The following is a 27,058-nucleotide window of genomic DNA, read 5'->3' on the forward strand; positions in this document are numbered from 1 at the left end:
TTGAGTCACTGATATCTGCTCATTGTGGTATGATAAAAATCCCTTCATCATGGGCTGGGCAGGCCCATAGGGACGAGTGGGACAGATCGAGGGATAGGAGTCAGAGCGTAGGAGACAGGGAGAGGGAGGTCCTGGCTGGAGGCATGCAGGGTGGCAGCCTGCCAGGGTTTCGCTGATGTGAAACAGCAGCCGACCCACCTGTGCGGAGTGATTGTTCATGTGGGGTGGAAAGGGAGAAAGACTTTGGGCTGTCTGGGTAGCAAGGAGGTCCTGGGGTTTAAATGTTTTATCTTCCTTTCGAGAAGTGTTGCAATGTCGCCCTAATCACATCTTAAATCATCTGGCTGTGATCAAGCAGAGACAGGGAGGATGTTATGAGTAGAAGGAGGGAGAGGCAGACTGGATGTCGTGTGATTAAACCATCACATCTGCTGCCGTGGACCTGTTTGACTCCAAATGCTGTCACTTATAATTTCCAGTATCACCGTTGTAATTGCCGGTACTGGCAATAATTCTGTCACTACATTTGCTACAAATACATTTTCATTATCTGTTATTGTTTGTCCATCTGTTTGTCCGTCTCCCTCTTTCTGTCTCTCCCTGTATTTAATTTCCTCGCACATCCAATCAGTTCTGTTCTGCTCAAAGGTTCTACCTTGTTACATATTTTTTCCACTTTTCCCCAAGTGAATTAATGTTGGCTCTTCATAAATATTATTATGAAAACTTTGGTAGATTTTCTGTACATGTAAAGTGTCCTCTCCTTCCAACTTACAACACTCGTGGCTTCACACACATATCTGCTCCATTATGTTAAAATGAGTTTTTAGGTTAAGACATCTGTAGGTTTGGAAAAACCACTGGAAAGTTTAAGGATGAGGATACAGATGGCTTTGTCTCTGCGACAAGGAGGACAATGCTTAAAAAGCCCCTGACGCCTTTTACTAATAGGCAGGATCTGATGTAATTGTACTGTTAAACCAGACTTATGCAAACACCAGGCTTGTGACGACACACTTGTGATTTATTTTATGAAGAGGGAACCTCCCATCAGAAGTTTAGCTGAATTAGATGCTTGGCTTGAGTCAAAAGGTATTGGAAAAATGATAACCATAACTGCAGAGAAGAATGTCTTAAACCCTATAATCTCTGTAGATCAACGAGCTTCCCAAAACATTACAAGTTCATTACCAGGAGGCGCCTCAATAATTCATTTATCCTGGTTTACTGAATGGGAAACACAACAGGGAGTCCCTGGCAGTCCACCGCCAACAGGGGACATCCTGGGTTCGAAGAGCTCAGCTGCTTCACAGTGTCAGAGTCAGTCTGACACTGTGTGTAATTTGGTTGAAGCATAGTGACACTTGATTAAAAGAAGCTTTTTTTCAAAATCAAATTCTAACAATCTAACAATGTTAAGTGTAAGATTTCTTATCTAAATAGTTCACTTTTAAAGTCTGTTTTAATGCTCCAATCAGAATTCAGCAATATTTCTAGAGAATGTGTGATTTTATTTTTCCAATATTTCCAAGATACCCTCATTTAAAATGCCTCAAATCACCTTCTCACAAGCCAGGATTTTTGGGAAGATTATATATGAGCTTCTTTTTTATTTGTTATATTTTCATGCAGAGTGTTTTGATCAATGCAGAAAATTAAGTGTGTATACTTTCTTGATCAACACAAGAACCTTACCATTTCTTTCACCTATGAATGTATAATTTTAAACAACTGTCACGTGGAAGAGTTTTTCTAAATGAACACGTAAAAGTGCAGCGTTCTAACAATGACATTAACATACTGTACATCCATGTACCGTATTTATACGCCATAAAGGCAAAGCACTCTGGGAATGAAAAGTGACTTGTTTATAGAGACTAGCCTACCAGGAAAAGTGACAAAGAGATCCCCAGAGACTCGTCCTGGTTCCAATAAAGTCACCCCTGCATTCCCTCTATTAAAAGATGTCTGGTTTGGTCACTTCACTGAAGCTTTCGGACATCTGGTAAATAGTTTTACTCCATGGAAACAGAATGAGAGTTCTATTTAGGGAATACTGTAGATGGTGGAAATATTGTTTTATGAAGTGAGACAAAATCTCCCTCCCCTCACCGAAGAGGAAATGATCCAAAGGAAAAGAGACACGCTGGGAGGAATTGATTTCCCCCTTTTTTGGAAAAGCATTTATGAAAAATGTTATGTAAAGAGAGGAGAGATTTCTATAGCTGACACCTTTAATGCAGAATACTTCCTCATCTTCAAGCTGGACTGTATTATTTCCAAAGGGATTCATTTATTGGCCTCCTGAGAATCTACAGCATGTTCCTTGTGTGGTGTTTCTTATATTTTCAGTTCTTTTAAAAACCCACCAGCTAAGTGTTCATGAGACACTAACAACTTATTTAACCTTACTGGACGACACAATCTAAAAACCTCGCCCCATTGATCTGAAATGTTAGCATCAGCAGCCTGTTAGCTGTTTCATGCTAACACAATAATTGCTGTTTGGAAATAGGTCAAATGAAAAGGTCTTCCAAATTTTGATTTAGAAGGAACTCATTAAGCTAGCACCTAAAATTGGCAGAAATCTAAACAAGACTTGTGTTTTATGTTTTGAAAGAAACAAAGGCCCAAAGCACGAGAGAACTGTGTTACGCAACTAAAGGCTATAGCAAGGGAAAGTTGTTGGTACTTTGGCAGCTACTTTGACAGCAAAGCTCATCCAAAATTGAAAGAAGAGCAACAATTGAAATGACTTAAAACAAAGTATACATTTATTAGCTTAAACTAAGTGGGCTTGACTTACTACTTATGTCTGATATTTAAAACATCCGACAGGAGCTGACAACTGTATTCGCTTAAAGTCCTGTGTGACTAATGTAGCCTGTAACACATGGTTCCCTTTCATCTCCATCACAGGAGTCCGAGGTGTTTGGTCCCGTCATAACTGATGTGAAAACAATAAAGAGTCCACATGTAGGCGGCTATGTGACGTAATATCAATTTACATCTGTTTGGTTTCCAGGCAACGTTCAACTCCCTGGGCGCTGCCCAAGTACAACGGTCAGAAATGTTTCCACAGAGAAATTAAGAGGGACCAAATGTGGGAAAAAATTAGGGGTTTATTTTATTGATGTTGTGATTAAAATGATGAAACAGCCATGCATACTGTTGAAGCCATAGCCTATGAATGAGCATGAATGAGCATGCAACTGTACCTGGACTACAATTAAATGTAAAGGCATTTTTTATAAGTGATGTAAAACTGAAACTATCCTCAAGTCATTCTTTCAGCTATCAGTCATTATGTGAGTGTCAATGTACTGACTTTTACCCTTCAATCATTTTAGACACATATTGTTCCTTTAGCTGTTTGAACAATGTGTCACTCTTTACCTCAAACAGCACACGGTAATCCCCTTTGTTAGTATGCAACTGAAACTTACCAACAACAAAGAGCATAAAATTTAAAATGTTTTTAGCTGAAGCTCCCGTCAACTTACTCCCTCAACAGGTCAATTTCTTCTGGTTGTAAACTATCAGCTAGTTTTGATGCAAATATAAGACACCTCGTTTTCCAAAACTTTAATTTTACATTATTCTGTGACGTGTTTCATCAGTTCTTACAATGAACTTTATTTTGGAATTAACAGGACAATATTTGCTGTTATGCACTTTTAAGCCATGTTTAAAAACAGCTGAAGCACCTAAAGGAGCAGAAATGGACACTGAAGTTGAAATGTTTTTTTTTTTTTTTTAATACATAAATTACACCAGAATTCAAGGGGTTTTTTTCCCCAAGCAGAGCATTTATGCCTCTCTTCATACCTGATGGGAATAACAAGTAGATTACGTTCAGCGTTGAAACAGCTGACTGTAATAATAAGACACACCTCATATAACTTTATTTTCCCCATGAAGCACTGATGATATAACTGTGCTTTTCTGCATCTTAAAACTCGCTGCATTAGTTAAAAGCTAGTAAACTTGCATCTTCCATATGCAAAAAAAATGACTGCAAAGAGTTTCTGGAATATTTATTTTATTGGGATTAAAAAGACAAATGCAGCAGGGCTGAAGTACAGCGCTTCAGATCTACAAACAGTGAGCCGCGCCGTGTGTACAACAGGTCATAAACAGTAACAGTCTTACGATAATAATAATAATACTACTAGGATGCACATTCTGACAGAATGACTTGTCTGCAGTGTTTCTACGAGCTAAGCTACGGTTTCTGCTAAAATATAACACTTCAAAGAGCGCGTCATCTCTCGGAAAACAACAGCAGGGTTACTTCTTTGAAAATATCAATAAAAATCTTGATCGTAGAGATTTATACAGCTTATATTGCAATGTTTCACTTCTTTCATGATCAGTCCCTTAAAGGGTAGTAGTACGATGTCAGCTGAAATGTAAAGGCCTTCAATTAGAGTCATAAATACAAACTGCTCCACGAATAACAGCCCTCCCTCCCCAAATCACTCACATTCTGCTTCACTTAAAAAAAAAACAAGAAACTTTTTGTTATTCATTAGCAAATGAAATCTTTTAGTCCAGATTTCTGACATAAAACCATTTATTTACATTTTACTCAAAGTAAAATAAATTCATCCTGACTAAATACAGCCTCATGGATGTGCTGAAAATAATGTAACAGTCGCCTGAGAGATCCACGTTCCCTCCTTTTTCAAACAGTATGTTAGGGCACACCTCCTCGAACATGTCAGGAGAGTCATCAGGCAGCCAAACTGTAAATATGGCATTTTTGAACTAGAGATTTTAATTGGCAAAGTGCTCCTGAGCAACACCTGTGTCTGCAACAGAAATTTCCTTCGTGGTTTGTCAACATGCTGCAGCTAAACCCACAATGCACCTCTCCACACCTGAGAAGCCCATCTTTTTTTTCTTTTTTTTGTAAATTGAAAGTAACACCTTTTGTTCATTTGTGGTGACAATTAATGTGTTAACGTACATTAAAATGTGCAAACATAGCAAACATTTACTTGAATGGTGATTATTAGCAATGGAGCTCATGTGGAGGGATGCTGGATTTGGTTGAGGAAACATATTTCACACGTTTAGGGCTACTTGGAATTACTCCTCATGGTGCTAGAAGCAGGTGGGAATGAAGGAGAGAAGGGTCCGGAAGCAGCAGGCTGGTTGTCTCAGGTATAATCGCACAGGTGAAGGAGAGAGAGGGAGAGAAAAAACAAAGGCTAAGACTAATACTGTGGTTGCTGTGGTCAGTGTTGAGTTGAGCAGGGGGATGAGGCTGATGGGAGAGGGTCTAAGGTTCAGGGCTGGGTCACTGCACTGGGCTCCTTCTCATAGATGTAGCTGCCCACACCACCAGTGTTCACGCCTGGAAGAACCACAGGGACAGCAGCAGGGGGTCAGGAAGAGGTTAAAAACAGAGAAGGGGAAATAAAAACAAAGGTTCAACACGAGCAGGAGAGGTTGCGAAACATTTCCTGTACATGCTCAAGAAGCTGCTGTTCTGTTATGATCTGTTATGATGAAATGACTCTTGGGTAATAAACCGTGTGCAGCGTGTGCAGCATGGGTCAAGCTCACAGACATATGACATTCTGTTTCAAGTGTAGCTGACATTCGGTGGGTTGACAGCACCCCCTAGCGGTTACCTTTGGGCCCGAAGAGGACGGCATAGCATGGTTTGTGGCAGTAGGGCTGGCCGTCATGCTGGGAAAATAAAAACGATAAAACTTTAAAACCATGATACAACATGAACTTTCATAAAATAAGTGGAGTGGTGCTGCTGTTTGAAGACAGAGAAGTTAAATCTTTTGGGATGTTGACAGATTGAAGACACAATTTTGTATTTCAAAAAAATCAGGTGTTGTTTGTTTATTCATGTGCATCACATTCACGTAGCTGTTTTATGCTCAGTATGTAACAGCTTCTCTCGGGTCAGAGTTTCAGTTTAGCATCCAGTAAAAAAAAAAAAATAGAGAAGTACACAAAACCAGCCTCAAGACTACTTTTTGGGTCTCCGGCTTCCATTTTTTAATCGGCCTTGTGTCAGTCTCAGACCAGGTGCACTCCGAATTTTAAATCAAGACCACCACTGAAAGGCTATTTTTCCACGTCATCACTGGAATTGGAAGGGAAATGGCTCTCTATAAGAGAATGACTAACTTAAATTCATTTGTAGTTTTTATCTCTTTTTTACAGCCACAACTGCTTCACACAAGATGATGTTTTTTTTATTGATATTTATGGTCTTGGAGCACTCTGGTCTCAGGTGGTGTGGTCTTGACTACAACACTAACAAAAACCACCATACTTGTCTTAGATCACTATTTGTATTTTGTGGAAGAACTGAGTTGTTCTTATTCAAATACGTTTCAATTAATGAACAGAAAACCACAACTTCATAGTAAGGTTTCCCTTTTCTCTTCATCTGCTCGTGAGTAATAACATCTCATACGGTTAGAGCTGCAGGAATATTATGAATTACAAAAAAACCCAAATTGAACAGTCATACCAACATGTTTCACACGTGGCATCAGAAAACAGAAAAAAAGATCTTTTCACAGGTGAAGTTCATTTTCCTGAACACTCTCTTGTTCTCCATGTTTCCTCCTTTCCTCACCTCTGCGTGGCTGCCGGGAGCCAGAGTCTTGCTGCACCTCTCACAGCGCAGGCAGGGTCGATGCCAGTCTTTCCCCAGTGATGTCACCTTCTCAGCTACGATGACACACACACACACACACACACACACCAATGAGACACTATGGAAACCACTTTGCAGGTTTCACACCCTTTCCTCACCTTAATTCCAAGAAGTGTTGAACCACTCACCAAAATACACCTTCTTGCTGCATCGGGGACAAAGGTTGGCCTCTCCAGAGAAAGTGGTGATGCTGCCGGCTGTTGAAACATAACAGACACATGATGTAGTGAAAAGGCAGAAGGTGAGTCAATAAATGAACACTTGTCTCTTTATCCATTACAATTCAATATAAATATAAAGTTGCAGAAATATAATCAAACCAAGAACTGAAGTGCTTTTAGGGGGAATTCTTTAGAAAAAGATGCTCATTTTGAGTCTGTATTCTACCACATGTAGTGCCCTGCTGTGAACTGCAGGTGGCGCCAAAAGTTAAAGACACAGGTATGATTTGACGATACAATTATGCGTTTCCTTTGGTCCCGTGTCATCTGGTGAGTTGATTCAGATTTTAGCCGACAGAAATGAAAAAAGAATTAAGTTCCAGGAACAAAACCAGCTTCTGAAATGTTCGGCTTTTCTGCCATAAACATCCAACTTGGTGTGAAACAGCGACACACAAAAAAGTACAGAGCAAAGAGAAAATCCTTCCAAAGTCTCAGCAGACTTTCACCTAAACGTTCTGATATCTGAGTAAGCAGTCCTCAAACTGAGAGCTTCTCAGCTACCTCAAATCCTAAAGACAGAAGTAGATGAAGTCGCGGTTCAAAATGACCTCGACACATTGAGTAGGATAGCTCTGGCGGTTTCCTCGTGTACCTTTGGATGCTGGCTTGGGTGCAAACACTCGCTTCTCTTCAGTTTTGGGTGCTGAATCCACGCCGGTGGAAGACGGGTTGTTGTTGGCTGGAGTGTCGTACACATAAGAGCCGGCTCCCCCGATGTTCACACCTGAGAGAGGCACACGAGAGGAGATGAGAGAACACCAAGAGCTGTGAGAAGGAGGAGGAAACATCACTATGACAACAGCTTTCAAAGTAAGAGAACTTTAAGGACAGCAAGCTATGACTAAATTAATTCCTATCTCGCCAAACTAAATATTTTAAATAATTTGTCAAAGCGTAAATAAAGTTTGACGAGTGAATATTCAAATATGAATGAATTTATAATTTTTAAAGATATGTGAGTTTCTATTTTACATGTTAAGATATATATTGAATGACATCGAGTAAACGCTCCTCAATGTTCTTTTCTTTTTTATTTAATAATGAAAAACTGACAATAAATAAATTCTGTTGGGGTGCCGGTATCCTTGTGGTTAGTGAGCATGCCTCATGTGCAAAAGGACTAAGTCCTCCATGCGGGCGGCCCCGGGTTCAAATCCAACCTGTGGCTCTTTTCCTGCATGTCATTCCCCGCTCTCTCTGTTCCCAAGTTTTCTGACTCCATTCACTGTACTGTCTCTTAAACAAAAGGCATAACAACCCACTGGTTGTTTTTGTCTTTATGTTGCTGTAACACCTCCATGTGGATCAATAACATGTTATCTTATCTTAGTAGATTTGAAAATAAAGAGTATGCACTTCACCTTTTGGCCCAAAGAGGGCAGCGTAGCACGGTTTGTGGCAGTAGGGTCTTCCGTCGTGCTGTGGGAAAAACAAAAACACTGTGAGATTGTAGACATAACAAACCGACGCTTTGAGCAGGAGAGGGAGTTTTTTTTTTTTAAACTGATGATGCGAGCTGTGACATGTGATCTGAAGTCATTTTTCCCACACGTTTTTTCTGACATCATATATTTTGGGTGTTTCAGTCTTTGTGGTTGTTAAAAGAGATTAAATCCAAAAATGGAGACGTGTGATTTTTTTTCCATGTCAACACAAAATAATGACACCTGCTGTATCCAGGAAACCAGATTCTGTGACACACACACTGGTGTGATGTGATGCATGCTGGGAATGTGACGCTGCTTTCAGAAGCATATGATGAACAGATCAGGGCTGAGGGCCCGGGTGTCCATCGGTCCAGAGCCTGCTGCCCATAGAAGAGAAGAACCAAGTGAACGCCAAAGGCAAGACGCCAGGCCCTGGGAGGTAGGGGAGGAAAAAAAGGGCCAAAATACCCACAATCCCTTCTGCTTTCGCCACATAAGGTGATGGTGTGATAGAAAAGAGGTTTCTTCAGTCACCTTTAATAATGCATAAATGAAGACGGGATCAGCTACTGTTAAAGCAGCCGCGCGCCCCTTTCACACTCCCTGCTTGACATTTATGAAATCCGTGAAAGTCCGATGCCAAGCTGTGACTAAGCACTGATGTCTTTCTCAGGACACACGCACACAGAGCTTCCTTTGTGAAGTGAACCGAGTGCTCCGCGAACAGGCGGCTGTACTACAGTATCTCTGCGGCCCAAGAGGCAACGGGACCCTAAAAATGGATTATCCATCGCTGCACAGCCCACTCTCTTCCCAGCAGTTCACTTCCCACATCCTCACACTGAAATCTGTCTTCTCCATCTCTTCGTCTTCCCTCTCCTTTTAGCTCTTTTTCTCCGCTGCTTTCACCTCAATCTCACTGCTTCTGCTGCCTCACAATAAAGGCGGATTAACTTTGCACACTTTGATTTTGGTCGTGCTTTTATGCATCTTTTACTCACAGCCGAGTCGCTACATAGTTGAAGCTGTTTTCAGAAACACGGAGCGATGCTTCCTTTGTGCACGTCGTCACCGCTGGTACTAAACATGTTCTGTGTCTGTGACTCCTGCAAAACATGACGAAAATTCAACATGTCGTGATTGTGTACGATGACAATGTGAGCTGCAACAATTCAAGAAATGTGAAAGATGCATTTTAGCTTTAACGCTAAAGTTCCTATTTTTTGTCATGTGTTAAGTTTTACAAAGTTATCGTGTTTTAATGTGTCTGCTGAATCCAAAATAATAATTCCAAACACCAAAATCTCTTCAGCAGTGTGATCTCATCTCCCAACCACCAAATTGACACCAATTCATCTGAGCATCGCCGACCACTAGCTTGTATGATCCGTATGCTACCAGGGCTCAGTCTGATAGCTTCAGTGTGGACATGCTGTATCATTTTCTCTTTTATTGTGTAGCAGCCTTTTTTTTTGCACCATCCATCATGAGAGGTCACAATCAGTGGTGATGGAGAATTCACTTTTTTATTTGAATTGAATAAAAAAAAACACAGGATGAATAAAGATGTTCTACGTTTGGGTAAAAAGAAGATATGAAATCAAACTTGGCTGGATGCTGCACACGGTACGCTCAGTGTAAAACACACAACACACACACGCGTGGAAAGTATGCAGACAACTACTTCCTTCCTCATTTAAGCTGCGCTCCCTCTTGAACCACAACTTGTACATTTTTGTCATATTCCCACGTCAACGTCACACCAGGAAGCATGTTCAATCTTTTGAGAGATTTAAGTGTCCGTCTCTGAAGAGTGTCCAGAAAAGGTTTGAGGAAATAACACACATTTACAATCAAACGATCTCATCACAGTATCGGTCATGTACTGTTGGACTTAAATGAAAAATGATTCTTTCATGGAGTTATGCATGTGGTTAGTGCGCGCGGCCCCATGTACAGAGGCCGTGTCACTCCCGGTGGATGACCTGAAGTTTGAGTCCAGCCTGTGGCTCCTCTCCTGCATGTTGTCCCTCTCTCCCTCTCTTCAATAAAGGCACAAAAAGCCTACGGAGAAATCTTTCAAAAAGCTTTCTACTACATGACGCTGCATCCGGAGCAAACAAAGGCTATAAGATGGATGTATGGAACTTTATGAGAAAAAAAAATAAAACTGTGCTAATCCTCTGCTTTGGGTAAATCCACTTGTGATCTTTAGGGGTCAAATTTGACTCCACACATTTGTCTTTTTAAGCTCCGCAGCCACAACAGACCACATCCTTCCCTCCTTTTAAAGAAGCACCGAGTCAGATTTTCTCGGGGGGGTCGAAACCTTTCGCATACCAGGCCTGCAATGATGTCAAACAACCTCCGCTTCAAACCGCAGTCCACTTTAAAAGATGAACAAATCTGCGTCAGACACGTCACGTCTCTCAGCCGCTCTCTCCTTCCAATGAGGACGATCGAGTTCAAGAAGATCGGGGTTTTTTTGCCGGCTAAAGTTGGCGCTGCAGACTGATGAGGATAGATAGAGAGAGAGAGAGAGAGAGAGAGAGAGAGAGAGAGAGAGAGAGAGAAGGAGGCTGAAGAGGATGGTGGGCCTCAGAGAGACTGGGGACTACATTATTGTAACCACGCAGAGATTAAACAGCGGAGCAGCGACGTTTGAGGTCTGCAGGGAAATCGCTTTTGTGTACAAAGACGCTGAGATCACATCCTCTTCGTGTCGCGAGCCCGAGACACAGAAAGGTGATATTCGCCCTCGTACGCTCAGAATCAGAGGGGGGAGAATCGCATCGTCGGCTGGGCCATGAAAGGCAAAAGAAAAAAAGAGGCACGATAAGAAAATCCCTCGGGGTGGAGGTGTCAGATAGTGAGCAGCACGCACAGTTCGGGAGGGGGGGGGGGATTGATTATGTAACAGAGAGGAAGAAAGAAAGACGGCTTAAAATCCCACAAGGACAAACTGACAGAAACAACCAGAATCACTACAAGGCAGCGGCAGCGGGGGGGGGGGGGGGGGGGGGGGGGGAAGATAGACACGCACTCAGCAATTTCCTGTACCCAATGCACAAGATCTTTGATGGAAATGAAGGCAGAGGACATCATATCTCTGCAGACTAAAACATTTGGAAGAGACCTGCTTCCAGCTGCTCGCTCTGTTTATACAAGCTTCAAAACACCAAAGCAAACCGTCTTCATGGTGCTGAAGGGCCCAAAATGCCCTTAATGAGTGAGCCTTCATCGTTGAATTGTATCAGTGGACAGGGCACCAGGTATTATTATTGTACGTGTGACTCGAACAACAATGCAATGGAAACATTTAACTGAAGAGGTTGACACATTCAGTTTTTAGGAGGAACTTCAAATTTAGGAATCACCTCCATGTTTTCTCTGCAGAAGATGTATTTGTCTGGAGACCGTTTTTTTTACCGACATCACAACAGTAGGCACAGCAGGGGGAGAGCGAGGGGGACATCGTTTCTCAGCTGATCACGGACGTGGTCGTTCTCCAGGGTGAAATTTTTTTTCATTTCCCTCCGCTCGTTATCAAAGGAAAACCAGTTTCCATAAGAAAAGAGCCAAAAATGCCCTTGTTATCACATAGAAATGGAGTCACATTAAATGTACTAATACACGTCTGCTTGGTGAGAGTACTTTTTTTTTTTTTTTTATAGCACAAACATGTCACATTGTATGCATTTTAATTGGAGGATTCACTGTGAAGACAAGTCAATAAGTCAATACATGACCAGGCAGCTCTGGCTTCCCTCGGTTGAGATTTCACAAACGCAGTCAATGAACAACAAAGTACGGCATGGAGTTTTTGACCTTTGACCCTGAGGAAAAAAAATCTAAATATTTTCCTGGAAGAGAACTTACATGAAATGAGAAAAGGCCAAAGAGTCAACGCAGGAAGCATAACGGGAGCCATTAGGGAGACACTTGTAGCTGTAGAGCTCCACAGCACCACTCAGTGCATTATAATGACGGCATGAATGGCCTCAGCGGGAAGTGGACTCCTGCTACCCGAGGCGATGGGGGTGACCTGCTAAATGCACACAGCTATGATGGCTACAAATAGTCCATATTACTGCCCTAGATTCAGACTTTAAACACATACAGCCGCTGTGCTCTTGATTTGGAGTTTTACTGTTAAAACATGTTGTTAAGATTTACAGTCGTCTCGACGAGGACGTGTGTTCGAACCTTTGCAGGAGATAAAAAGCAAGAAGTCAAACATTGAGATCACTGTACTAGAAATCTCCTTTAGGTTTGGACTTGTTGGATGAAAAGATCTATTTAAAGAAGTCTTCTATCGGAAACTGTGAGGGCATCTTGACCATTGTCATATTCTCATACATGATGAATTTGAATATAATTATTGACACAAAAAAATCTAATTATTATTATTATTATTTTTTAAAAAGCTAGATTTATGCCATCACTTTTGTCGATTCTTGTTTGGTTGATACTGATTGGAAAAAGCAAAGTGTCTTGTTATTTTTGAAGTGTCAAACATGCCAACGACAGTGAAAGATACTTTCTCTCTGCATTCTTAAAATAGAAAATAGAAACCCTTTTTGCTGATGGTTTACTTTGGTCACACAGGCATTAGTGGTCCACATAGACTGTATAAAACATGGACATAGTCATAGTGATGTCACTCATTGTTTCCTGAAGCAGACTTTGGAAAGCCATTGATGGTGGTCGCCATATTGGAAATGCAGTCTCAAACAAACCTTCCATTAACCTATTAACAGGCAAAGAGCTTTTTGCACTTCTGCATGAGCTTCATTTTTCAACCCTCGAGGTTGCCACATCAAATGTGTTTCGTGACCAGTTTATAAACTACTCATAATGAGTTGTATGTGCAAATGTGAGTACATGTTCGGTCACTGGTGGAGTCTCACTGACCTCAGCGTGGCCTCCAGCGTTCAGCAGCTTGTTGCAGCGGTCGCACTTGAGACACAACTTGTGCCAGTCCTTCCCGAGCGATGACACCTTTTCAGCTGCACATTAAAAGACAAAAGACAGGAAGAAGAGAGGCCAGGGTGAGCGTAAACACTTCACATAAAGCAACATTCATATAGATTACTATGAACAACAGCCTTTATATTCCCCCTCCTATTGTTTCAGGCTCATCCGTCATAATGTGTCGTTCAACCAGTCATCTCAAAGAAATGACGTCGCTCGTTGCTTCACTCCTCAGAATAAAGATCAGCCTGTACTGTGCCCTGAGGGGAACCCTGTTATCGTGCCAGCCAAGGGATGGTCTTTGAAGGGGGCGGGGCGGTGGTTTGGGGGAGGGGGGGGGGAGACGGACACTGGGAATGCATGCATACCACACAGGATGCTGTAATGATGTCATTTCATGGATGGAAAGTGGCGTGAGTCCCAGTCCAGCTGGAGCGGCGGGGGGTGCCCACGTCTAACCCAAATCCTTTGTGTTAACCCCCCATCCAAATACGCACAAACACACCCCTCCCCCACTTTACAGTATACCCATCCTGCTGCCGACAACCCTTCAACCCCATTTCCGTCCACTTTTTTTTTTTCCGCTCTCCCAGACCGACCGCCCCTCCAGACAAGCGAGGGACCCTAATTATACCCTTTCCAATAATAAATCCCTGCTGCTCACACACAATGGGCCCTAAGGAGTCGTGCAGGCAGCGAGAGGAAACACCTTCTCTTATCAAGGCAGGGCACAAATGGCCGGATACTGGCGTTTGTTTCCTACATACCCTCAGTGAAACACACGCGCACACACACATACACATATATATACACACCATGTGTGCATACAATTACTTCCTTCAATGTTTCCTCATTTTAGTTGCTTTGCGACTTGAAACCATGTGCTGTACATTTTTTGTCACATTCCCGTGTCAGTCACATCAGGAAGCAAATTAAATCTTTGACAGATTTATGAGTCCGCCCCAAAAAGATATGAGGAAATGTCAAACACAGAGCAGTAAAATAAAGCATCACTCCATGCCGACGTCACAAAAAGGAAAAACAGGAATTTAATAACTGCTCGATTTAAAAAAACAACTGTTTCGTTTTAATAAGAAAAGTTCAAGTAGGAAATAAATCTCATTTTAATGTTAGAAATCACCACTTACCAAAAAACCTCTTTAGACAAAAAAATAGTGTTATATGTACAAAGTATATTATTATGCTCTTTTAGTTGTGTTTATCATGTTTCTGTTATGAAGTGATTTCTGATCTGATGTCGAGCTGCACGATAAATCAACATTTTATCGCTATCATAAGGTTTGTATTTACACTCCAATCAGTTCAACATTTTAGTTTTACGAAGAACGAGGCCTTTTCGAGAACAGGAGAGGGGTTCGGAGTCAGGAGGAGACGAGAGGAATGCTGGCGTAAAAGACTCCCGGAAATGTTCAATCACTCTTCAAGACAGCGTTTTAAAAGAGCTGAATCCTGACATAAATCACACTTTAAATCAATAACCTGCAATTTAATTAGAAGATGGACCCAGACCTTCAGACAACAACACTGGAATGTAAATGAATAGATTGGATTAGTGTGTTTGTTTGTGTTTGGCGCCTGAGTTTCACTTCAGCCATTAACATGAAGAGCGCAGGACGGGATCCTCTGACACTTTAACTCAAGTGCCGTTTGATTTGAGTGTGTTCCTTTAAAAAAGGCAGAAAAGCAGAGAGGGACGCTGTAAGTCTTCATTAGCATTGTTGGAGTTCATCGCACTGACTGAGACGAGGAGAGCATTCACACGCCAACACAGTGACTTTATTGTCAATGTCGGGCGCCATATTTCCACCAAGTTTAACATCAGGGATGAAACACATCTCATTTGTCGTCTTGGGAACACGAAGCTGCATTTTGAGTAGATTCATCATTTAAATATTTTAACCTCTTTCTGTTTTAATCATAGTTCAAATACACTCCAAACGTACACAACAAACGTGGGGTCGTGAAGACAAAGAGAACCCTTGAGCTCTTGTCGACGGTTCATAGGGACAGTGCAGATTAAATACATAAACATTTGAATATGCCAGACTGCAGATCATCTGACTTCATCTTTTTTTTCAGCTTCTAAACTTCAAATGCTTTAAACCATCTCAGTGCTGGATCTTTAAAATGTCTTAGCGGGAACAGGAGTCAATGTTGTCACTGAGCCTTTTGTACTTTACAGGGAAGCTCTTCAAACACCTTCACTGTTTAGAGGGATTATAAATGGAAGCGGCGGGGGGTTAAACTGTCTCCTCTTGAGTTTAAGTGTGTGTGATTTATTTCCCCCCTAAATCTGAGCACAAGCGTAAACTTCCTGACACCTCGGCAGTGTTGAAGACACAACCAGTGTGTCCTCAATGTGGCATATTTAGTGTTTGAGTCAGTGACACTCATTCATGCGCACACCCTCGGACAGGTTTGAATGGAAACAGACGTCAGAGACTTGCTGGTACGACTTCATTCCTGCGTGTGTTGTTGTCCGTCTGTGTGTAGTAACAAAGTCCACTGTTTAACAGCTCACTGTTTTTAAAGGACTGCTGTTATTGTAAGAGGGGTGAGCCTGTCTGTCTATATTATGTGCTGTTGGGGGGGTGGAGGGGCATCTGCTTCTGGCCCAGATGTTTATATCCCTGGATTCAAGCGTCTATCCCTATCATCCCTTATATAGTCCCAGCTGTGGAAACGAAGCCAGAAAATACATATTTGACATTTTACATACAAAAAAAAATAAACAGAGAAACATACTGAAAAATAAAAACAAGGTAAAGGCCGTGCAAATGTACCGATCAACAGTACCCCGTCTCCAACGCGTGGGCTCAAACAGTGCTGCTGAAGTGCCACCAATCCTTCCTGTACCTCGTTATGGTAACAACCCGAGGGTAAACGCACCCACTCGTGTAAACAAACAAAGCTGCCGCTCGCAGGAGGGCTCTCTCCGGAAATGTCCTTCGACATCGTCAACATCGATGAGGACGCGCCAAATCCTTTTAGTTAATCTGCCGTCTCTCGCGACACTCTGCAATTTCCTCTCACTCAAAAAGCAGACAACAAAGGACTCCTCTGTGCTCGCATGTTAACGGATTTGGCAAATCCCCGCTGAAGATCTTTAGTACATTTTCACCTGACATCTGTGTTTGTTTCACACTTTCGAACATATAATTGTTGAAAGTGTTGCACTGTCAGAGCGGACGGGTGTTGGAGCCTGTTTAATTGTAGCAATTAATCTATCTTATTAATTGTTGTTGCTCTGTTTGTTTGTCCCCATCTGTGTCTCCTTCGCCCTCTCTTTACCCTTTAGTGGCCCTGACACACCAAGCAGATGGTAAAGAATAATGGTGACGAAGGCCGGATCTATCTATCTATCTATCTATCTATCTATCTATCTATCTATCTATCTATCTATCCATTTTCTAGGATTTTTTATTTTGGGGCTTTTACGCTGTTTTTCGAGAGACAGGACAGTGGATAGAGTTGGACATTGGGATGAGAGAGAGAAGGAGGGGAATGACATGTGGGAAAGGAGACATAAATTGGATTTGAAACATTTCACACTTCTTCAGTGTAAAAAATCCCATCAGAGAAGTTCAAACTAGCAACCTACAGGCAGAAAAAAAAAGCTAGCTTTAAAGACGGTTTAATTCCTTCAACGATGCTGACCTTAATTTTTTTTTTTGTCTTTAAGACCTATAGCCTAAATCTTTTCATGTTTTATGTGGTGTTTTTTTTTCCAGGGGATTTAGCCATTTTAATGCCAGGGCTGAGGGCTTAACACTCTATCTGCAGATGTGTCACCAAAACTATTTCCCCCCTGGACACAAATTTACGAAGGTCCCTCAGTGGCATCATGAGCTTAGCACTGCCCAAGATTACTGTAACTGGTTCAAAGTAATAGAAAAACCCTGGAGCTTTCTCCCCCTTAATGCAGGGTTAGGATGGCTACGATAGACCTTTCCCCGGCTCTGGGACAGCGCGGTGCTTAAAACGCTCCTGTTTGTCCAGATTACAAGATGCACTAATCATAAAAGCAGTTGAACGATCATTTCAAGAGCAGAAGACGAGACATTGATCAAGGGTCAACAGATTATCGACCTGGCTGATTATTAGGGGCCGTTATTCGATACTGGCTGATTATCTGTATCTGCATTATATTTCACAATAGATTATATAATAAATGAATGGGAAAAAAAAGGTTGTCTCCACTGCAGGTGTGTCTGTTTTCATGCACCACTCTGTCTCACCTGTTGTCCCGCCCACAATTCTATGTGATTGGCTTGAAGGCAAACAAGCAAAAGCCAATAAACACTGAAGCCTGCTGCCGCTGACATGCGCAAAGACGACAGCAGTCTGTTAAACATTTAAAAAGAAGTCTTAGGTTGGAGTTTGTAATATTCAAAATTAAAAATTTCAACAGATTTTTTTTATTTTTTTTGCATATCATGTGATAACCGTAAAAGAAGTTGAACTGTAAGAAGTGACATTTGTAGTCATTAGACTTTTACGTTTTAAAAGCTTTTAAAATGTTTGATTCAACTACAAGAACTTTAGGCAGGTGATTAATCAAGTAATCAAGTAGAAAACAGAAGTAGCTGAACTGTGAGTGAACTGTGAGAGAATGCATAAGAGATAACAGCAGGGGGAAATGTTGAACCAATGGCAGCGCGTCTTGGTTGCCAAAGGAGCCAATAAAATTAAAAATTATTTTTAAAGGTGTAATAATAGAAAGGGTTTAAAGATCTGTATTTCATGTTAAAACATCACAACCTGTGTTGGATAATATACAGATGCTTCAGAGGTTTTGGAAGCTGAGTTGAATATGTGTCAAACTCAGAACAGACATTCGGCTGTGTCTTTAAAAGAAGTGAAATACAGTAAGTCTAACTTCCCTTATTTATTTTAATTCCAGTTTGACAGACAGGCCGGCTGCATGAACACTGAGCTCCGGCCTGGTCACAGGTCATCATTATAACCATATGATACCTGCACCACTGTAAGCAGCTTAACTTCATTTGTAAATTCCTGCTCTAAGCTCTTCCGTCTGCTCGTGGCCTCTCTGATTGCATCGTCAATATGCTTTAAATCACCGCTGCCGACTCCTCTTCTCGCTGATTCGGCCACAGTGTTTACGAGTGCTCGATTTCACTTCAATCACAGGAAAGGGAGGAAGAATCGATACGTTATTATTGCGTGCCACAATAACTGCTGTGAGAGCTTGCAGGAGTTTGAAAAAAAAACACACACACCATTTTATGTAATTCTGGATGGATTACAGAAAACATGCAGAAACATAACCTCAGGACAGTGGACTTGACGTGGAGCCAAAACATTACCAAACCAGTTCTAATGTAACAAAACTGATTTGACGCCCAACAAAAATGGCTTCACAACTTCAGTGCTGCCACCAGCATTAAATTAAGAGGCAACATCCAATACAAACACACGGTGGATTTTTACCATTCAGAGAACATGAGAAGTTATTTGTGTCTCTACTTTTAACTCTTTAAATGGAAACTGTGCACGGCTCTCTGATTTTGCAAGATTCGGCTTATTCTCAGTCTATGCAGTTACTGGTTCACAGTAAATGCATTTCATAGCTTTAAACATACAGGCGTAGTTCGAACATCCATTTCAGAGAATAACTAAAGCAATAAGGATGTTTTTCCCACACAAACTTGTTTTCAAAATGAAATAAGACAAAGAAAGAAACGTTTTCCCAAGTTTCTAAAGACAGTAGAAGAGGATTTAAGGGATCAACCTTTTAAAAAAAAGGTTGTTTTTTTGTGTTTTTCTCTAATTAAACATATTTTCATGTCTGAGTAATTAGAGTCAGAAGACATGGAATAGGAAGGGTAAAAAAAAAAAACAGACGACTCGTGATTTTCCAGTCGTGCGAGTATCAGTTCTGCTTTCAAAAAGGATAGAGATACAACAAGGAACTTCAAGCCGCCTCTAAGTGAATTGATTTAGTTTACTCTGTAGCTTGATTGAATTACTTTAGATCATATTAAGAGTGAAAGTGATCATGCGCTGCGTACAGGGAGAATGCAAGAGGAGCAGCATGGGAGCGGGCTGAAACAAACGGTCCACAAACACACTGTAATTGGACGGAAGATTAAGCAACAGTAGGGAAAACATTAAAGGCCCATTTCTCTGAATCCCTTAATTACAGTTGCTTCATTATCAACAGTGACGGGGCAGACGCGTCCAAACAAAGAGATTCACCCCGCGCGCCGGAGGAAATGTGTCTCCTCTGTTTAAGTTATCTGCAGAGGATAAACGAGCAACAAATAACGTTTTCGTAAAAGCTGAACTCCCAGGATGCAAAGCGGCAAGAAACTCTTATCGCTCAGTAATTTGATCAGGGTGCAACGGGCAGGCTGGAGGGAAGCGAATGGGTTGGACGACGCCGCGGATGCTGCTCAGCGTGCTGCAGGAGGAGAGAAAGTCAACAACAAGTGCAAAGGATGTGATGTTTAAATACGGCGTGCTTTAATGAAGCACACGATTCATCATCACGGACCTTTTGTCTATACTCTCAATCCGTTTGTCCCAAATAATGCTTGTGTCAACTGTGTCAAATCTGGAGCTCGTAAACAAATCATGATGTAACCAATGTTATTGTAAATATCTCGAAATCACAGTTGGCTGCACTCTGTTACACCCTTTGGTAATTTGTGGACCCATCTGTTCAGCTCTTCCCATCATCAATCCACATTAAACAAACACTGCTCTCTCTCTCTCCTTGTTCTAATTCTCTTCATCCAACTCTGACAGCTGAGTCCATGCGGGTGTTCTCTGTCACAGCAGCGATAACTGCATGTCCTAAAAACGCCATACACCTGACTGACTGTGGGCCCAGAAGACAAACACAGAGGAGGTACATTTTAAAGAGGGGGGGGGGGGGGGGGGGGGGGGGGCTGCTAATATCTCAAGAGAAATGTAAGAATGTATGAGAGGAAATAACAAGCAGCCTGTGTTTCCTTCTCTGCATCCTCTCACGACTCTGATCTCTGGAGTACAAACACCCTCAAGGGTGTGTGACCTCTTACTTCACTTACAGACAATGGCCATTCAACTGGACACACAGGAGCTTTCAACCTCACCCAGGGAAGTGACTTTCAGCTGAGGAGGAAGAGGTCGAGCTTTAAGCACACTCACTGACCACCAATGGAACGACAAGAGTATCCATTACTCACTAAGTGTACATTAATACTAAAAGGAAGGGGACAGAGACTTCATTGATAATCCCAAACATTTATGAATGAGTCCTGATGGTTGTATGGAACGCTTCTCTTCTTTTCCTCGTCGCTGGAGTTGTTTCGATTTCAAACATGATATTTGCAAAGTATTGACAAAATAACTTAAAGCTGTTTTTTTGGCTCTTACTGACTCCGTTTCCTCCTCTTTGGATCCTTTGCTTCTGTCTGATGTACGAAGACATAACAAACATGACCTGACTTACATCATCTTTAAATCTTCAGCTTACATTCTGCATTTGTCCTTTTATCTATCAGATGTAATGCATGTTCTTTCACTTTGTTTCCTGACTGGTAGACGTAGTTTGTTGTCTGACCAACTGCTCAAAACTCAAGGTGCAATGACACGTAACTAAGAAAAGGAGTAAAAACAGACATTAAGAACCGAGAAGCAGATTAGCATTCATTTGCACGAACAAACACCTAGCTGAGAGCTGAAAGGTCATGCTGTGCTGGCTCAAAGGGAAAGTAAAAAGGGAGTTGACCCTGGCAATGGTGCATTAAACCTCAGATTTGATTTGTTCACTGCCATGGCTCTGTGCGGCGTCTCCGTGCCGCTCACAGTGACTGTGCAGGGTGGAGTCTGAAGCCTGAAGAGAAACTAGGAAACATGGATTTGGATCTGTCTGCTGCAGTGGCTGATGCAACCCAGAGGCAAAACTTTGCTCTGGAGGTCGTCTGTCGCCTCAGCCAAGGCGAGGTTTTCTCCCCAGGCCGTCTCCCTCTCTCTCTCTCTCTCTTTTTCTTCCTCTGTGAATAAAAGAGTGCGGCCTCGTGAATCTGCCCAGCTGACGTAAATGGGCTGCAGTTAACTCGCATCCTGTCAGCGCTGGTCAGAGGAGCCTCCGGTGGAGCGCTGCTGCTCCACAGTCGCTGCCTCAGTGACACGCTCGCCCTACGTTAACCCCCCCTGGGACTGCTTGCCCCACAATGCACCTCATCCCTAAGTGGTCAGGACACCATGTCCCGGCTACAGAGACTTCAAAAAGATCTACTCTGCATGACTGGTTACAGAGAAATGGACCATGTCTTCAAAAGAGGACGAAGGACTGTAACACCTTCAGAAGTAGCCAGTGGTAATTGGATAATCAGCCCTGGAGGAGTAGAACATGTGCCGGCGCCATAAATTGTACAAGCCCATTGACAACTTTGAGTGAAATCATCTGAGTCTCGACAAGGTGGCGTTACGAAACTGAGCGTGGCTACATGAGATCATGGTACTTTGTGTAAGATTCAGAAAGTCCCTTTCACACTTTGACTTCTGAAAAATTCCTGATATTGTTCGGGTCACCAGATCTGTACACCCCAACCTTGTGAGGACTTTTTTTTTTTTTTGCCAGTACAACACACTTGGTTTGAAGTTGGGTTGACGTTTTGTGAACGTGGCGAATAAATATGGGACCGGAACATTCCCTGTGAGCGAGAGGGGGAAGTATTAGTATGAGCACCAGGGTCCATCCTGTTTCTGCGTAGGTTCCCAGACAGGTTCATAGTGTGTCATAGGTTGAATGATGCTTTTTTTTGTTGTTGAATTATCGTCTTTTGAAAATCCAAAGTATTGGAGAGGAAACAGGAGTGAAGTTTATCGTTTTCTTTGGTTTTCTGTTCATCCCCGTTACGAGGGGTTCAAGATTCATCCATTTAAAAAAACAATCTGAAACTATTTCATCTTTTCTGATTTGTCACTGAACTTTCTGTGCATGATAACTCCAGGACATTTATTATTGGAAACGTGACATTCAGACCAATGTTTAAAGCAGACAAATGAGGAGATCGGACATGTTGAACTTACTGAAGATTAAAGCTTCAAAGTGTTTGATATTTTGGATGTTCAACTAGTTTTGTTCTTTTATTCCTCTGTTGCTGTTATGTAACAGGTCATTCTGTGTCAGGTACACTGGTTTCACCTGTGTTCTGGGAGAAGAGGGGACGGCCTTCCTTTCAGCGCCGAGCTTAATGCCACCTCCATTAAGGGATCATATTTGTGCCTGGAAAAGGCAGAGAAGAAGGACCCTCATTGACTGGCACACAGTCGCTGGCAGGTTATGCAACGGCAGCGAGCGGAGGCATCGACTCAAGAAATGATGTTACATAAGCGAGGAAGCACATTCACACAGCCCGGTGGGCAGCCGAGTGGAAAACAGGGTACTCAAGCGCTGACAGAAGAGAGGGGTAAAGAAAATAGGGTTTTGTGCGGAGGATGTTTCGGGGTTAGAACGAGGTGTGTGGGAAACAGCGTCGAGGACGAAGTGATTCTGTCTCTCTGGAAGGACAGACGTACAGAGAGACAGAAAGAGCTTTTGTGTGAATAGAGACGTCGATTCTCATTATAATGCATGAGACACTTTGGGAGTCTGTGCAAAAATAAAAGGCGAGCCATCTCACCCCATTCTCTCCCCCCACCCACCCACCCACCCACCCGGTCCTAGTGGCTAAAAAACACAGAAATCCGAAGAACAGAAGCCTGAGGCAAGGTGATTGAAGAGGAGGAAAGAGAGGAAGAGAGAGAGAGAGGAACTGCTGAATGAAAGAAAGAGAAAACTCACAGCAGAGCACCATTAGTTCCCATTAAGTTGTTGCTTATTCACTTTGCTGCACAAAGATGCATCGCCGCAATTTGGCGTGCTCCGCATGCAGGAGCCGTGGCTGGTTCGCTCGGCTGAATTCGGGTCTGGAGTTGGAAGGGTTGCTGAGCCGTGCTGTGTCGCGTTCTGCGTGCACACGCTAACGTTAGCTTTCCACTGACGCCGGGTCACACGCCAGCCAATCCGTCCCTGGTGTATTCCAAGCATCTCTGAACCACAAGAACTAACAGATGTAAGGCCACAATGTGCACCCTGCAAATCTAATTGCAGCTAACCCTACAATTAAAAAAAAAGGAGCATGTTCACATTCCTTTCACACCACTTACAAGTTCCAGTTTCCTGAAGGCGGTAAAAAAAACGTCACAAGCAAAGGGGACGGCAGGCTTACAGTCAACATTGGTGCTGAGAAAGAACCCTCACCGCCACAAAACAGCTGTCTATTAAAGAAGCTTACGGAAAATAATAAAATATTTTTTTTCCCCACAAAACCCCAAAGAATTTCAATCCCAGACTTTGGCGCACCGTCGACCTTTAAAGTGTTTTTTTTTTTTTTTTTTTGCACAGAAGTAAAGCAGCCAGAGTCAAGTGTTTAAAAGCCTTTCCATGCTAAATCCAATATTGGACACCACCAGCTGGAGGAGCAGATGCAGGGTGGGCCAATCACGGCTCCAAATAGCACACCACCAACCATCACCACAAGAAGCAAAAGGGGGAAAAGACAATTTTCTCTATCAATAACACATGTCCTATCGCAGATCTGGTTTTTTTTCTTCACGTTACACTCTTTATTTTGTGACTGTATGTGTTCTGCAGACCTGAGAAGAGTCACCTTAACAGAGGGTTTCTCTACTCTGAGAGGAGGATGTATGTAGGTGGTGCTGCTGAGCTCATTCTGCAATAAAGAACACAGCGCTAACTTCACTCCCACCTCTCCAGAGCTGGAACAGACAACCATTTTTGTCGGATTACCCCATGTACATAGGCTCTGGTCGTCCTCACAGCGTCTGTGGGTTCGAATCCAACCTCTGCCCTTTTGTTGCATGTCATCCCCTTATTTTGTGGGAAAGAAATAGCCTCTAAAAAAATAATTAAAAAAACTTAAAAAATGTCCAAAAAAAATTGATTAAAATACCTTTTAGGTAAGACTTCCTCTGATGTTGTGAAAACGATTTTTTACCAAGCAAAAAGAGGAAATTCCAACCGTCTTAATTACTGTTACAATAACAAATCTTTAAAACTCTTATTTTAATGCACACACACTCATATAGCTTTAAGTAGCAGTATGAAAATCAAGCCAATAACCTTCTTGTTCCGTCCTAAAAAAAAATCCACTGGTTTCAGCCAATTATCATGTGATGATAATAAATTAAAAGTGTCCAGTTTTAGAGGAAACATAACGTAAGAGACAATTCAGAAATAAGCGTTTTCCTACCAATAACATGGATTTTCACACTTGTGTTATAATATGGGGTGGTATTAGGTACCGGGTTATACTCAAGTCTTTGGTCTTGAAGGTGAAAATGATGTTGTACATTCTTCAATCCTCATATTTAAAGGCTACAACTACAGTGTGTCTGAACAGAATACAATTAGAGAACAGAATAAAATTAAACATAAAAGGACCAAAACGTTGTAAAATGGGTTTTAAGTGTACTACATGATGAATCAATTCGTCATTGAAGCTCTACACACATCCACACTCAGCCTCCCGTGCAATGACTGAAACCTCAACTTCGTCATCCACCTCTCCTCACTTTGTCCGTCCTCCCTGCTTTCAGCTGAATACACCCATTCTGGCTCCTTTTTTAAAACCATACATCATCCTTACAGTGGCCTCAGCCCTGGGCTCCCAGCGCCACCCAACAAAGACACACCCCAACCAAAAATAACCCCGCCAGGATGATGCTCAGCACGTGACATAAAGGAAAAAAAAAAAAAAAACATTAATCAGGAGCTGTGACTCACTCTGTGCAGCAAATTAAGGCTACAGCACAAATGAATACTCAGAGAGGCATTCAAAATCAGAGTTGGAGGGAAATACGTGTTTGTGTACATATTATTCCAGGCCAGTGACTCTCAGGGAAACATAGGATGAGCAGCAGCTGTGAGGTTTGCTGCCACTCCTGCTATGTTACGTAAGAGGACTTCCATCCACTCACATAATTGATTCTGACCCCTGTGACAGCTCTGATGTGTGCTGTGAAGTAAACGAAAGATAAGCATTGTAGAACAGACTTTTTAGTTCCCAGGATGCAGCCAAACGTCAACATCATATGATATGTGGCAAAGTTATCTAAAAATAAACTGAGCTGGATTCACATCATGTGTAAGATGGAGATTCAAAGCAGCGATGTAAATGTTTGTTTATCTTCAAGCACTTGAGCTCCTCTAATCCACCGCTCTGGTCTACATTTCTTTACACTGTAAACATCTGTCACAGTAAATATAGGATGCACTTGTCCAGCATTGTTGCTAAGTATGACTGAAGTGCGTGATCTGTTCTTCCATCTTTGTTTACAAGGATGCAAGAGATGCATGTTTTACAGGTTCTCATCCCACTGACGCAGCATGATGTCGCCGTGTGGGCAGTCGCAGCATATGGCATTTTTGCACTCTTGGCGAGGGCTTGAATCAGCTACACTCAAAAGCTCAGCTTGGATTTTAACCAAACACAACAAATTTAAAAAAAAAAGGCACAGATCAGTGTCAAATGCAGATAAATCATTCTTTCAGTTTTTTGAGTGTATCAGACAGAGTGGGCATGTTTGATCTCACATGCATTAAAAAGCATTTAATATTGCTTTAAGGGGCTTTTGTTCACATGGACCCCTTTGTCACTACAGCTTTTAGTTTTCCCAAAGTTTGTCTCTGTGAATCATTGATTTTGCCACCAACTCCGGCCCTTAAAAAAAAGAGAACAGACTAATCTAAGGAACACTGTAAGCTGTTCTTATGTGAGAAATGACTTCACAAAAAGCCTAAGGCAATATTGACATTTAATGAACCAATATTTAAGCAACTGTCAAACAAGCCACTATTCTTCTAAAGGTCAATACAGCAAAAAGTCAAATAAATGATTACACAGGAGATGAGTTAAAAACTTGCAATTTTTACATGTAACTTAATTGAAACTGTGTGAAACGTGGGCTTTGCTTTTTTTTTTTTTTTTTTAATGAATGAGCATGAACTTACGTGCATGCAAAGGGATAAAACCATGCATTTGTATTTTAATGAGCTTCTTCAAAACAGTGGAAGCCGTCCCCAAATGATCGATGGCCTGTAATCAGTATCCTTTGGCGCACGAGCGGGATAAACCATCAGGTTACAAACAGTACTTTTCAAAACGTGGGAGCAGATGAGGAGGTGCGCTACTTACCGAAATACACCGTCTTCTCACACTTGGGGCACTTTGAAGACATCGCTGCGACGTTTTGGGTTCGAGTGAAAGTGATCTGTTTTTTTTTGTTTTTTTTTATTGCGCGTGCACTTTCTCTTCTGCGTCCTTGTTGTTGCTCCTCTCTCTCTTCTTTGCACAGCAAGTGTCCCACTACGCTCAGCTCACACAAGCTGGGAGCATCTATTCAGTCAACGGATCCTCATTTGCATAGCTCCGCCCCCCGCCACGATGTCCGTCCGTGGTGCGACGTTCAGGTGTCGTGGGAAATCCCGACTTTTGTACAGATGAAAAAAAGACAAGAAAAAAACAACACACTTCATATAAATCATCGAGATGCATCGTCTCTGGGCTAAGGACACGGACTTCATGTCAAAGATTTATGACAGACCTTAACAATCCTCATGTTGAATTTCAAGTTTTTAAATTTACAAGCGGTAGGCTACTCAAAGGCAGCATATCTATCCTTATTAGCCAGTCTATGGT

At 42.0% G+C, this 27,058-nt stretch overlaps 1 protein-coding gene across 1 annotated transcript; it reads right to left on the reverse strand.

Annotated features, from left to right (window-relative positions):
• Window positions 1–4,025: 4,025 nt before the first annotated feature.
• crip2 (cysteine-rich protein 2) lies at window positions 4,026–26,832 on the reverse strand. Its single transcript, XM_079370414.1, has 8 exons — window positions 26,555–26,832; window positions 13,260–13,354; window positions 8,280–8,337; window positions 7,511–7,642; window positions 6,823–6,891; window positions 6,614–6,708; window positions 5,643–5,700; window positions 4,026–5,362 (listed from the first exon to the last, which is right to left on the reverse strand). Exons 1-8 carry the CDS (start codon window positions 26,595–26,597, stop codon window positions 5,295–5,297), a joined length of 618 nt encoding a protein of 205 aa, XP_079226540.1. The 5' UTR covers window positions 26,598–26,832; the 3' UTR covers window positions 4,026–5,294.
• Between the last annotated feature and the right edge of the window lie 226 nt (window positions 26,833–27,058).

This window comes from Symphodus melops (assembly GCF_947650265.1).
Source record: "Symphodus melops genome assembly, chromosome: 19".
NCBI lineage: Eukaryota > Metazoa > Chordata > Actinopteri > Labriformes > Labridae > Symphodus > Symphodus melops.